This window comes from Pelodiscus sinensis, chromosome 9, assembly GCF_052426305.1.
Source record: "Pelodiscus sinensis isolate ZL-2025 chromosome 9, ASM5242630v1, whole genome shotgun sequence".
In the NCBI taxonomy this organism is placed as follows: Eukaryota; Metazoa; Chordata; order Testudines; family Trionychidae; genus Pelodiscus; species Pelodiscus sinensis.
In genome coordinates this window covers 33034954-33048173 of record NC_143060.1, presented here as the reverse complement: position 1 = coordinate 33048173, position 13220 = coordinate 33034954, and the positions used below count along the sequence as shown (strand labels likewise).

The following is a 13220-nucleotide window of genomic DNA, read 5'->3' as shown; positions in this document are numbered from 1 at the left end:
GTGGGAAGGGGTGAGAGGTGCAAGCCCTGTGAGGGAATTTGTATGCAAGAGGAGGTGGAGAAGGGGCTGCTGGCTCATGGAGGGGGCTCTAGGCTGGAAAGTGTTAGGATCAAGTGAAGGGTTGGGGTGCTGAGCAAGCCACACGCTTGTGGACATGCGGGTACGAGAGAGTTTGGGTTGTATGAGGGGCTCAGGGCAGGGAGTATGATGGGCTTAGGACACAGATTTACAGTGTGTGGATGGTGCAGGAGTGCTGTGGCACAAGACTGGGGATGTGGCGGTTCAGGAGTTTGGGGATGTGAGAGGCTCAGGGCAGGGGGTTCACCACAAAACGTTTCAGCATTGTCTTTATTTATGGGAGGGGCGAGAAACCTGTTTTGGGTCAGGGGCATTATTCCACAGAAATATCAGTCGGGAACCACACAAGTGAGATAGGACTGAGGTTTAAGGCCTCAGGCCAAATTAACTCTTCTGGGCTTCCAGGATTAGTGGATTTTGTGGGCCCCTCTACACTCTGAGGTTGGGCCAAAAATGAGGAATCCAGTGCATGGGACAGGGTGCCAGTGAGTGGAATAGGGATAAGGGGTGCAGACTGGGTGGAAAGTGGGGTACAGGAGCAAGCTGGGATAGGTGTCTGGCCAGGGTGCTGGGGAGCGGGGGATGTCTGACCAGGGGCCAGGGTGCTTGGCTGGTACCTGGGGGTCTCCAGGGACGAGGATCTCTGCGGCAGGATCTGCGGGTAGCGCTGGACAAAGCTCACGGACAGCAACTTTAAAAATCAAGACACTCCAGATTCTACATGGCCATCTTACCACCCCCCCCGCCTTGCCTCCCAAGAGCATGGGGAAGGAAGGGAAGACAAGAAAGCAAGTGCGTGGTTGTGGGCAGAGAAGGAGCATGTGCTTTCTTGTCTTCCCTTCCTTCCCAGTGCTGCCTGCCTGCCCTCCTGCGGCAGAGGAGCAGTGCACATGTTTCCTGAGACACTAGATCTGGTATGCAGCCATGGGACTCCCCCCCCCCACGCCGCAAGAAGCTGCACTTAGCTCCATTTTCATGGGAGGCTGTAGTGCCAGCACAGGCTCCTCATTAAGGGGTAAGGGCAGCAAGCGTGGGCTAGGAACACCTCACAATTGACTGGCTGTGCCCCTGCAATCAACCAGTTGATCGCAATCGACTGGTTGGTGACCACAGGGTTAATCACATAGTTGACTACACACTGACATCCCTAGTTTTATTTTTGAAGTGTTAACACTTTTTTTTGGCTACTCACTATGCTGAGAAAAATAATTGGAGTCAGATGGATCAGTTCACAATAAATTTATTTTATGTGCGGAAAGAAGCTTGCCATTAATGAAAAATTCAGTAGAAAACAGTGCCTCCTGCTTTCGATCTAGATTACTCAAAAAGTAGAAGCTTGGTATTAGTGAAAATTTCAGTAGAAATAATTCTGTAGGAAACATTCTTGGCACATGAAATAAAAGCTTTAAACAAATTAAATCTGAACAGAATATTTACTATGGAACAATACTGACAGAAGAGCTGTGTCTGATGACTGGTATTCTTACCCCTTAGGACAACAACATGGAAGACACTTAAACCTGCTTTATATAAAGTTAATTGTATATAAATAGGGTATCACCATAACTGGCAGTCTTTATTCAGGCCAGCCATTTAGTTTAGCAATTGTAAGTAAGTAATAGGCACTTTGCCCTTCTGATTTCCCCTTTCACCCATCAGCCAGTCTGAATCCATGCCAGGGATACTGTATACTGTTATTACCTAAAAACAAAACACACACCATTAACATTTGACTTAGAATAAATATTTGTGGCAATAAACAAAACCTATTTTCAAGCTATTTCCAAGGGCTCAGAATTCTGATATTAGCTATGTGGATAATTAACATGAACTACCACAGATCACTAAGCAAATATTTATAAAAACCATTTCTCATCATCAGTAGGACAGAGTTTGACAAAGGCCTGAGTCAGAAAGTCCCTTTTGGTATTTAGGTGAAACATTTACTGTGTTATTGCTTTTATGCATGTTGACTTTATACACAAATCCTCTACACCGCATTTTCCCCTAATACTGCACTGACAGGCAATCTAAAGTACAGCAGTTTCTTGGCAACTTCAAGTACCTGCAATCAGTGAAATGTAGAACTAAAAGAGTCCTCTGTATTTTATCTAGTTCAATCTCATGCACCAAGAGAGAACTATTATTTATTAGGAATGTGAATGACTAGTCGACTATCCGATAAGTAAATGTTTATTGGCTAATCGACATGCTAGTCAGCTAGTCGCTTCCCCCTTGCCTTTGCTGCCTCTATCAGAAAAAGGCAGCAATGGAGGCAGAAGAAGAAAGAGATGCTTCAAAGCAGCAGTGCTGCATGGAGCCTGGGGCCAGATCCATGTGATGCTGAAGCTTTGAAATGTTGCATGCAGCTGACCCTAGGGACCCTGGAGGGGATGGACCGAAGACAGTGACCAAGCCATTTGTCTTGTGCCATCCCTCTCCAGCCTTCCACAAACCTTGGGCAGGGACACCATTCCTACCCTCTGGCTAATACCACTCCATGGACCCAACCTCCATCACTTTATCTCACTTCTCTCTAAACTCTGTTCTAGTTCTAGCCTTCACAGCCTCCTGCAGCAACGAGTACCACAGGTTGACTCTTTGCTTTGTGAAGAACAACTTTCTCTTACTAGTTTGAAGCCTGCTACCCATTCCTTTCCTTTGGTGTCCTCTAGTCCTTCTATTATGAGAACTAATGAAGAACTTTTCTTTATGCACCCTCTCCACCCCATTCATGCTTTTATAGACCTCTATCCTATTCCCCCCCTCAGTCTCCTCTTTTCTAAACTGAGAATTCCCAGTCTCTTTAGCCTCTCTTCATATGGAACCTGTTCCAAACTTCTGATCATTTTAGTTGCCCTCCCCTCTCCCATCCTCTCTCTTCCCCTCTCCCACCTCCTTTTCCCAGTCTCCCCGAGTTTTGTTCAATAAAGAGAGATTCTATTTTTGACCACACGTTTTCTTTATTTTATACATCAGGAAGGGGGGCTAGGGAATGGTAAGTGGAAGGAGGTGAGGGAGTAATGGGGTACGAGCCCCCGATGGGGAGGACTGGGCTGGCTCTGTGGGCTTCTGGGGGTGGAAGCTCTCCTGCAGCCCCCCAATTGCCCCCTCTCCCCAGATGGCAGCCTGCGGCAAGTGCAGCCGGTCTGATGGCCGAGTGCTGTGATGTTCCCAGTGTGGGCACTCAGGGCACTCCAAGCCAGGACTGCTTTGCAAGCGGGGCACCCCTGAGAACTGTCTGTCCGGGGTGGGGGTCGGGTCCCTTTAAGCACAGCCCTCAGCTAGCCTGAGGCAGCAGCTCCACGCTCTAAGTCCTTCTCTGATGCCCTGCCGGCACTGCTTCCGGCCATCTTTAACCCCGGTTCAGGGTCCACTCTGTGTGGACATGCTAGTTCGAATTAGCAAAATGCTAATTTGAACTAGTTTTTTAGTCTGGATGCGTTAATTCGAATTAGCTTAATAGTGTAGACATACCCCCAGCTTGTGAGCCATAGATAACTATTCTGAGTATGGTTTTCCAGCTAGTTGTGCACCTACTTATAGCCTACATTAATCTGCTGTATTTCTCTTATAAAATGGTGGAGAGAGAGTATCAAAAGCTTTACTGAAGTGAATGACAGCTACTTCCCCCCTAGCCACAAGACTTATTAACCTGTCAAAAGGATATTACAATGATTTAACATTGGTTCTTGACAAATCCCTGTTGACAGTTACTTATCACCTTCCTTACAAATTGTTTGATTTGCTCCATTATCAGACTTGTCTGCAATTCCCTGATTTGTGCTTATTCCCTTTTTAATATATAGATTTTGCCCTATTTCAGTCCTCTGAGATCTCTCTCATCCTTCACAAGTTCTTAAAAGGTAATAGCTAATGGCTCAGAGATCTCTTCAACTATTTCTTTAAGTATTTTAGGATACATTTCATGAGGTCCTGCTGACATGAAAACCTCTAACTTGCCCAAAGGCATGTCTAGGCTTAAAATGCTGCTGTGCTCTTTAATTACAACACTAAGTCAAGAAGACAGAGCTCTCTATCAGTTTTCCCACCTCCCTAAAAGGAGGCTCTCTCCTGCAGACATAGCACTGTTCATATGGAAGGAGGAGGAGGAAGAAAGGAAAAGGAGTGTTTACATGAGCATAACTTGAATACTGCGTACCGATGTGGTCTCCTCATCTCAAAAAAGATATACTGGCATTAGAAAAGGTTCAAACAAGGGCAACTAAAATGATTAGGGGTTTGGAACGGGTCCCATACGAGGAGAGATTAAAGAGACTAGGTCTTTTCAGCTTGGAAAAAGAGGAGACTAAGGGGGGATATAATAGAGATATATAAAATCATGAGTGGTGCGGAGAAAGCGAATAAGGAAAAGTTATTTATTTGTTCCCATAATATAAGAACTAGGGGCCACCAAATGAAAATTAATGGGCAGCAGATTTAAAACAAATAAAAGGAAGTTCTTCAACCTGTGGAACTCCTTGCCTGAGGAGGTTGTAAAAGCTACACTATAACAGGGTTTAAAAGAGAACTAGATAAATTCATGGAGGTTAAATCCATTAATGGATATTAGCCAGGATGGGTAAGGAATGGTTCCCTAGTCTGTTTGTCATAGGGTGGAGATGGCTGGCAGGAGAGAGATCACTTGACCATTACCTGTTCAGTTCACTCCCTCTGGGGCATCTGGCATTGGCCACTGTCAGCAGACAGGATATTGGGCTGGATGGACTTTTGGTCTGACCAGTAGGGCCATTCTTATGTTCTATTATTCACGGGTGTGGATTTTTCACACCCCTAAGTGATGTAGTTCTACTGATATAGGTCCATACTGTAGACAAGACCCAAGTAATTTTTAACAGTTTCTATTTCATCTCATATCCAGTCTCATTTGTATGGATGGCTTTTATCTATCTGATGACTAGGAATGTAAAAGTGTGTTTAAAAATGCAAGTGTGTAACGGCAAAAAATCATAGCGGTTACATGTGCCATGTAAGCTTATACTGCATTTATCTATGCTTTATCCTGCAGTGTCCATAGCGAAGCCACCTTCCCAGGAGCAGGGCCGGCCAGGAGCTGCTCCAAACCCTACCAGTTAACCTTTTACATTCCTACTCATGACTGCTAACTTTTTTGGTGTGGATTAAAAAGAGGCACTTGGCACTTCAGTGTTTTCTGTTATTGTCTTTCCCTCCTCACAGAATAATAAGCCTATCCTGTGCCTCATCTTCCACTTGCTTCCCACGTATTTGTAAAATGCTTTCTTGTTATCCTTCGTGTACCTAGTTAGTTATGCCTAATTTAGTGCCTGTATCAACTGTGCCACTTTATTCCAACTTCTCCACTGAAATCAAGTTTGTGCTTGTGCACTCATCCCAGAACATAACCTAAGTAGAATGTAATGATTCAGCCATTACGATAGTAACATCAATGGGTGCTAATGGTGAGAAATACTTTCCAACATGAAAAGGGGTGGCAGAACTCAACCTGAACTGCTTAACTCATAAAATAACTTGAGGCAAGCACAGCAAGGCTCTCTCTACACTGGCACCCCTTTCCAGAAAAGGGATGCTAATGAGACCACTCGGAATTGCAAATGCCGCGGGGGATTTAAATATCCCACGCGGAATTTGCATGAACATGGCTGCCGCTTTTTTCCGGCTCGGGGTTTTGCCGGAGAGAAGCGCCAGTCTAGACGGGATCTTGCGGAAAATAAGCCCTTTTCCGGAAGATCCCGTAGGAATAAGGGATCTTCCGGAAAAGGTCTTATTTTCCGCAAGATCCCGTCTAGACTGGCGCTTCTCTCCGGCAAAACCCCGAGCCAGAAAAAAGCGGCAGCCATGTTCATGCAAATGCCGCGTGGGATATTTAAATTCCCCGCGGCATTTGCAATTCCGACTGGTCTCATTAGCATCCCTTTTCCGGAAAGGGATGCCAATGTAGACACAGCCCAAGTGTAATCCCCATTTTATGACATTAGACTATGCAAGTATAAGACACTTCAGTGACTTGCAGAAAATGACAGTGAAATTCTGATACATTTGGTCAATGATTCACAACCAAGGGTACGGTATATCAACTCTTCTAGATATTTGCCTAGTTTTATAACAGGCTATATAAAAAGCACTAGAAAAAGTCAGCATAAGGTAAAATTTCACATGAAATAATTTGTTTATACTGCTTGGCATACTATAAATATTGTATTTTAATTTCAGTGACTATTCAAAATTTATTTATTTTTAAAATTATATGGTAAAAATGAGAGTCAGTACTCTGTCACTAGTAGTGTTTGTTGTGACACTTGTCTTTGTCTGATTTTATAAGCAAGTAGTTTTTGATACGCAAGTAGTTTAAGCAAGACAAACAAGACAAATCAGACTCCTGAAAGGGGTACAGTAGTTTAGAAACGGTTGAAAGTTACTGTATTTGGTTTTTAGTCATCACTCCAGAATACTGAAGTCATTATTTCCAATGCTGAACACAAAGTTTCCTAAACTAGCACTTAAGATATTTAAACTTGTTAGACAGGAGTATTCTAAGTTTTAAATCACTATGCTATTTACAATACAAAAAAAAAAATCTCTTACCTCATCTGCAAGTAGTGATAGTTCACTGCTGTTTGCAGCATCATAATCATAAAGAACTCTGGCTTTCGTGCTGCCACTTGATGACTTCAGTTCACTGAAGCCTGAAGTAACTACTGAATTGCTTACTGAAGGCAACGAAGCAGAGGCAGAAGCCAAGACTGAGGAAGCAGAAACACTTGGCACAGGGGTTGAAGAAGACTGATTATTGTTAGAGAGGAAGGTAGATGGAAAGCTGTTGAAAAATAAGAGGACCAGTGAATGAATTATTTCAACACACATGAAAGCAAGCTTTCATCACTAAAGAAAGAGTTCCAATTATGACCCCTCTGACCTTTCCTACTAAGTGTGGAAGAGGTACTACACATTGTGACAGCAAAGCTTATTACTTTCTTGAAGTCTAAAGTGTAGTTCTCTTCATGCCAGTTGCATCTGTTAACACCTCAAAATGGGATGCTTAGACTCATGGATTTCACAAGCAGAATCATTATAGCTGATACAGCTAGTTATTCATACATTATGAAACGGATAAAATCCATCACTGAACAAAACAAAACATCCAGCTATCTGACAAGAACAGGAAATCCAATCCTTACAACTCAGAGGCCAGATAAGTTCAGGATGCATGTGCGCGCAGAAGCAGCAGAGTGGAGGCAGCCTCGTTCAGCTGGGCAGCTCTGCACTTGCAGAAACGGGCTGGTGGCAGTGGCACAATCCTGTGCACCTCCCCATGCCTCACATCTTATTGGTGTGGCAACCCTCCACCAAAAAGTGCCCTGCCAGACAGCTTTCCTGCCTTTTCCTGCAGGAAAGCACAGGAATCCTGCAGGACAGTCCTACAGAATCCCCCCAGGAGTAGGAGATGCAAGTTTCATATGGCAGTTGGTGAGGCTTTCCAACCCACAGACTGCATGTTGGCAGAGCAATGGAGATAGAGTTAAAGCAAAGTTTCAGTACTACATTGACATATTTCCAGCAACAACAATAGTTAAATGCTAAAATAAAAGCACTTGTGCATGTCTATGCACAGGAATTTGTTCCTCTTACTTGCCTAGTTTCTTTAGGATAAAACTATTATATGTAAAGCAAGTCCAATTTGCTTTTTATAGGCTATCAGCCTTTAACCACCCTAATTAAAATCAAACAAGCACAGAAAATGTCTGACCTTGTCAAATATTTAAGTTTTAAAAATAGTTGACATTTAAAAAAAAAAATCAAGCTATACTTGCTCTGTGTACTTCTGGTTCCAAAAGAGGTGTGCAATACACCAGTCAGTTTGCAACTGACTGGTATGTATGTTTTGGGTTTGTTTTTAACAGTCCCAATACAAAATCTGCATTTAGAATCCAATAGCTTCATTGTAAATGAGTTGTAATGCTGCTTATAGTTTAAAAAACATTTATAGGTTGCACATCCGTAAACCAAGACAGTCCAGTCCAGAAACATCCAACATGATGCTAGCATGAAATATCACCAACACAATAGACTAATTAGAAATATACAGCTTAAAATCCTCTAGATCTGTACTAGCAGTGATCACATATGCACACCCCATCCCTCAGATTTTGCAAAGTCTTTGTCTCACTTTCTACTTCACAGCACTGGCTCTATCTATAGATTTGAGATTTTTACTCCTCTGGTGCAACTATAACAAATTTAGTTACCCTCTCATACAAGCCCCTCTTTTGCTCCAATTGAAACACATCTGCATGAAAAAGTTTGCAGCTTTTTAAGAGCATTGTTACAACAGCACAGAAGTTGCGAGCGCTAAAAAATTCCTCACACAAAGCTGTAACTATTAAAATAAATCTTTTGCTGTTATTACCTTCCAAGTTGTTTCTGAAGGTCCAACATATATTGGTAACATTGTGCATAATAGGTCATCTGAGCTTCAACAAAATCATTCAGACAGCGAAGATGATGTGCCTATAAATACAGTGAAGAGTTCACATTTTTAGTGTATATGAATAGTGCCCTGCAAATCTGAGGATGTGCATATCCTGCAGCTCATTTTTGTGAATACAGATACAAAATTATTTACCTAGACAGGGATCTATATATGAAGAATACTACACGTGCATTAAAAAGGCGGGGTGGGTTGCTTAGCAACAGCCCTGAAGCAAATTCAGGATTCAGATTCACAAGGTAACTGGGATATTAGTATTGCAGAAAATACATTTTCAGCCTGAGAGATGTTTCTCACATAATTTCTGAAGAATTATTGTGGAATACAGCAGTTTTGTAATTTATAGTCTCACAGAGCGAGCTTGGTGGTGGTAGTGGGGGATCTCAGAGAAAAGACAGACCACCCTTTGGGCCCCTAGGGAGATCAGAGTTAAGTTAACTGAAAAATAACCACATCTCAGAAGTGGCAATTCAAATGAATATGGATAGTGTAACAGTTGAAGGTGTTAAAGAAAAGGAGCATTTCAAAATTATTCCCGACACCTTCCTGTAGTTATTTCAAAAGGTCTCAAGTTATTCATTTTCGATACTCACATGTGTACTGCTGATACCTTCCAGCAGCAGTCTAGTAATCTCTGCTTGGCGGTCAAATTCACTCTGAGTTATTCGTACTTCCTGTTCAGACTGAAGAGTATAAAAATATTAGAAATGTGTGCAATAGTTTAAAACACTGCATAGAAACTGTAATGATGTTAGTACATAAAGAACCTGATCCTACAAATAAGGACTTAACTGTAAGCATCTACACGATTCCACGGACTTCAACAGGACCATTCATGTGTATATAGTAAAACATATGTTTAGGTGTTTGCAGATTAGGGTCCAATTTTGCTTTCATGCTCTACAATAACTAAATAGATTACAGCTATTTAGTTTTTCCAGACAGCTGCAAACAGCCATACGAGAGTCTTTTGCCAAAATGTTAAGTGTTTCATTAGTCAGCATGCTTTGTATCTGATTGATCTATGGGTATCTCAAAATTAAGATCTAAGTTGATAAATGAAAATTTAGATTTAGCCACACTTACATTTTAACATCTGTGCTAAACTAGAAAGTTATTTAGGCCACCTACAGCAAAATTTAAGACTTGATGTAACATTTGTACAAAAATATTAAAATCTTTCAAATCCATGGTTTATTATAATGCTGCCAGTTAGCCTACAATTATTAGCAATGTTACAACACAAAAATGATCTAGTTACATTAGGGGGGGTTCATTTAGCACAATTCTGGATTTCATACTGTTCTGAGCAACCAATGCCTCCCAAATTGCATACAACTATATCAGAGTTGCAGTAGCCAAGGTTCACTGTTCTGAGATTTCTGGTGAGAAGTACACAGAACTGAGATCTAGATTCTGTCTCTCTCAGTGCTTTAAAATGTGACCATTAATGTTTTTGTCTTTCCCCTGTACTGGATAATTCAGCAGTCAGGAAGTCAGTCTTTAGCTTGGTGCAATAAGGGAAATGGGGAAACTATTTGCAAGTCCTGTTAAAGCGGCACAACTTTTTCTCTTGCATGTTATTTTACAGGAGACTATTTATGCTTATCCTACTATGAATAGTTCCAGGGGAACACAGATTTGACTCAAAGGAATATGCACAGAAAAATTATGGAACTAAAATATTTGAGTTAAGTTTTTGCAAACATATTTGAAATTGCTTAAAATAAAGTCAGTGAAGAAGCTGTAGAGAACTAAGTATGTAGTTGGTATCCAGCACTGAGATGGCCTGTACTTTGGCACACAAGCTAATTTATATTAACTTTCCTAACTTTGTGCAGAGTGTCCCAAATTAACAACCTGGGGTCCCTGGAACTTATTCTGTCAGAAGTTTCTCTCCTGCTCCCTGCCCCCATCAAGGCTTCCAAAACAGTTTTACTTTCAGCAGAAAAAAAAACAGCAGATTCGTTTACCACAAATTCTTAAGGCTTGAAGTGCTGACACATATTGCTTCAGAAGTTAGCACTTCGCCACCACAGTGAAGTCATGGCTTGCCATTTGGAAAAAGCTGTATGAGAACAAGGAAAATAGGAGGATATTTGCGTGTTGGTGTAGGATTTGTGCTTGTTTTTGGAGGAGAGGAGGGGGAAGGCTGAAAAGCAAAAAAGGAAGGGTAGCATTTCTTGCTTTTCCACTCCACACAGCTTCCCAACAGATGGGAAAACTAGTTAACAGTTGCATTTTACAATAGTAAATTTTTTTGATACTTCAAATTGCAGTAGCTATCAGGAGATTTTTTAAAAAACATATGCCGATATGAACTTGTGACAAGGCTGATGCTTTAATGAAAGAATAGAGGGCAAATTATCCACTTCAATGAGAAATGAAGCAGATTCCTTCCCGAGGTCATAAAGCCAAAATAAACATGCAGTTGTATAACTTCTTAACAGGTGCTCTCTTAATTCACCAGACAGAAGAAGTGACTTTGTAAGCATCAGCTTACTTGCCATATGCAGAGCATTACTTGAATTGGAGACTGTGGTAGCATGCTCCAAGACCTCTAGTTTTCTCATCTTCTTATGCATTGCTCCATTCCCTTTTTCACTGCTGCTGTTTGAAGTGTAGCATGCTGGTATTCACATTTATATCCCTGTAGTAAAACTTGTGTACATGCACAGCTGACATTCTGAGCTCATGCAACTTGTAACCTTACAACCTCAGTTTTTGAGAAGGGTTCAGGCAAAAGCCTTGAAGTGTAAACCTAGGCTACCCTGTTCCCCAGTGTAGACCTGCAACTAGTCAGTAAAACTTCACATTGGAAAAGGAAGCAGCAGATGACTGACTGTTTTGCCATGAAGGGCCCCTGATGTTACAACTACTCACCAACTTAGTTCAGACTATGGATTTGTAAGCCTTCTGGGCTGAAAAGCGTATTGATAGATAACCAGGAGTACAGTGCATCCCGTGCAGGCCACACATTAAAGTAAGTTAGTTAATTGGAAAGGGTGCAGAAGAACTACAAGAATAATTCAAGGTCTGGAAATCAGGCTTTGCAGTAAGAAACTTAAAGAAGCTCAGTCTATTGAAGTTTACTCAAGACAAAGTTAAGAGGTGACATCACCATCTACATATGCCTACCTAGATGAGAAAGATTCAGTAGACTAAAGCTAGCAGAAGCAGGCATAACTAGATCCAATCATTAGAAATGGAAGCTAGACCAATCTCAACAACATCTGTTCTTTATTTTAACAGTGAAGGCAATTAATCACTGGAACAACTAATCTTATGTATGTAAATTATACACCATGGCCTAGAGTCTTAAAAGCAGCAATGGAGCCATATTTCTAGTAATAAGTGATTTCCAAAACAAGTTTTGGTTCAATTCAGAGATCAGTTCATGAATCCAAGACTCCAACTTTCAATTAAGGGGAAGGATTGATCTATCTACATTTTTTATTAGGTTTCGAGGGTGCTGCAGGAAGTGTCTCTAAGTTTTTTCAGTTACAGACTAATTTGCCTACCACTCTGGAAGCATTTAGACCAGTTGCTGGATCTTCAGATGGAGGCATAAGCTATTGCTTGGAGGATCTGACTGCATGGTCTCTGATTTTATTACTTTTGATTTTTTTAAAGCTCTACAGCAATAGATAGGCACTTTATCAACCCAACAGTAAATCCAAAGAGAGGCTAAAAACTCTATTTGAAAATATATAAGCCAATCATTAACACTTGAAAAAGTTGTATGTCTAAGGAAAACCTCTAGCAACTCAATCCACCAGACCTGGCTTCTGGGATGCAAGAAAACTTTCTAGATGGCTTTGCTGCTAGTTATGTGATGGCAGCAGCCTGAGTGGCATTCCAATGGCCTACAAGTAGTCTCCTGTTTCCATCAGAGCACTGCTTGAAGGAGCCAATGAAATCTCCTGCTACATAATCGTAGCTCAATATGGGCTGAACCTCTCTAGTCAAGCACCCTTGGGACTGGACCAGTGCAAAACCAGCAAATTTGCTGAACCACAGGAAGTCAATATTGTTTAGCAGCATTCGTAACACTGCCACTACTTACTGGGCTCTAAGAAAGAAAGACATTTAGGGGTACAGTAGAACAAAAAACAACAGCAGCACAGAACACAGAGTCAAGACTTGTGACTGTTAAACTTCATGCAACTGCAGGAAACTTGGCCACACCCATGGTAAGTGAACATCCGGCTAACTAAAATCATGACTACAGATGTTATTGGACCAGAGGGTGCCGGATTGGAGAGGTTCCATCTGTAGTACGAGACAGGAGAGCTCATTGCTGAATCATGCTATGTTCTACTCCCAGTTCTCAGACTCCTTAAAAACAGTGGTTCTTAGTTCTGCCATTCAGAAAGAAAGGGAAACCAGTGAGACAGTATTGATGAAATCCAGCAGAAGGCACACAGAACCCTCAATAAGTCAAGTTAAGTCTGAAAGTATCATCTTGCCAACTTATAGTTTTGTCTTGCATTCACCATAGACATTCCATTATATTTGCAAGCCCACTCAAGAAGACTAAGGCTAGCACTGTTTCTCATTTTTTCCCCACTCTCCTTCAAGCTTGCTACTTCTATAGCATCAGTTACATATTTCAATACTACAAGACTGACAGTTGAATGTGTTGGTCTGTCAA

At 41.6% G+C, this 13220-nt stretch overlaps 1 protein-coding gene across 2 annotated transcripts in view; it reads right to left on the bottom strand.

Moving 5' to 3' along the window:
* Positions 1 to 1302: 1302 nt before the first annotated feature.
* SH3GLB1 (SH3 domain containing GRB2 like, endophilin B1) overlaps positions 1303 to 13220 on the bottom strand; it is a 34502-nt gene continuing 22584 nt past the window's right edge. For both annotated transcript variants that reach the window (XM_089780494.1, XM_075936407.2), the window contains 4 exons: positions 9160 to 9249; positions 8486 to 8586; positions 6664 to 6895; positions 1303 to 1779 (listed from right to left, as the gene is read on the bottom strand). In XM_089780494.1, coding sequence (XP_089636620.1) covers positions 1672 to 1779; positions 6664 to 6895; positions 8486 to 8586; positions 9160 to 9249 — 531 coding nt within the window. In that variant the 3' untranslated portion in view covers positions 1303 to 1671. The remainder of the gene's footprint in view (positions 1780 to 6663; positions 6896 to 8485; positions 8587 to 9159; positions 9250 to 13220) is intronic.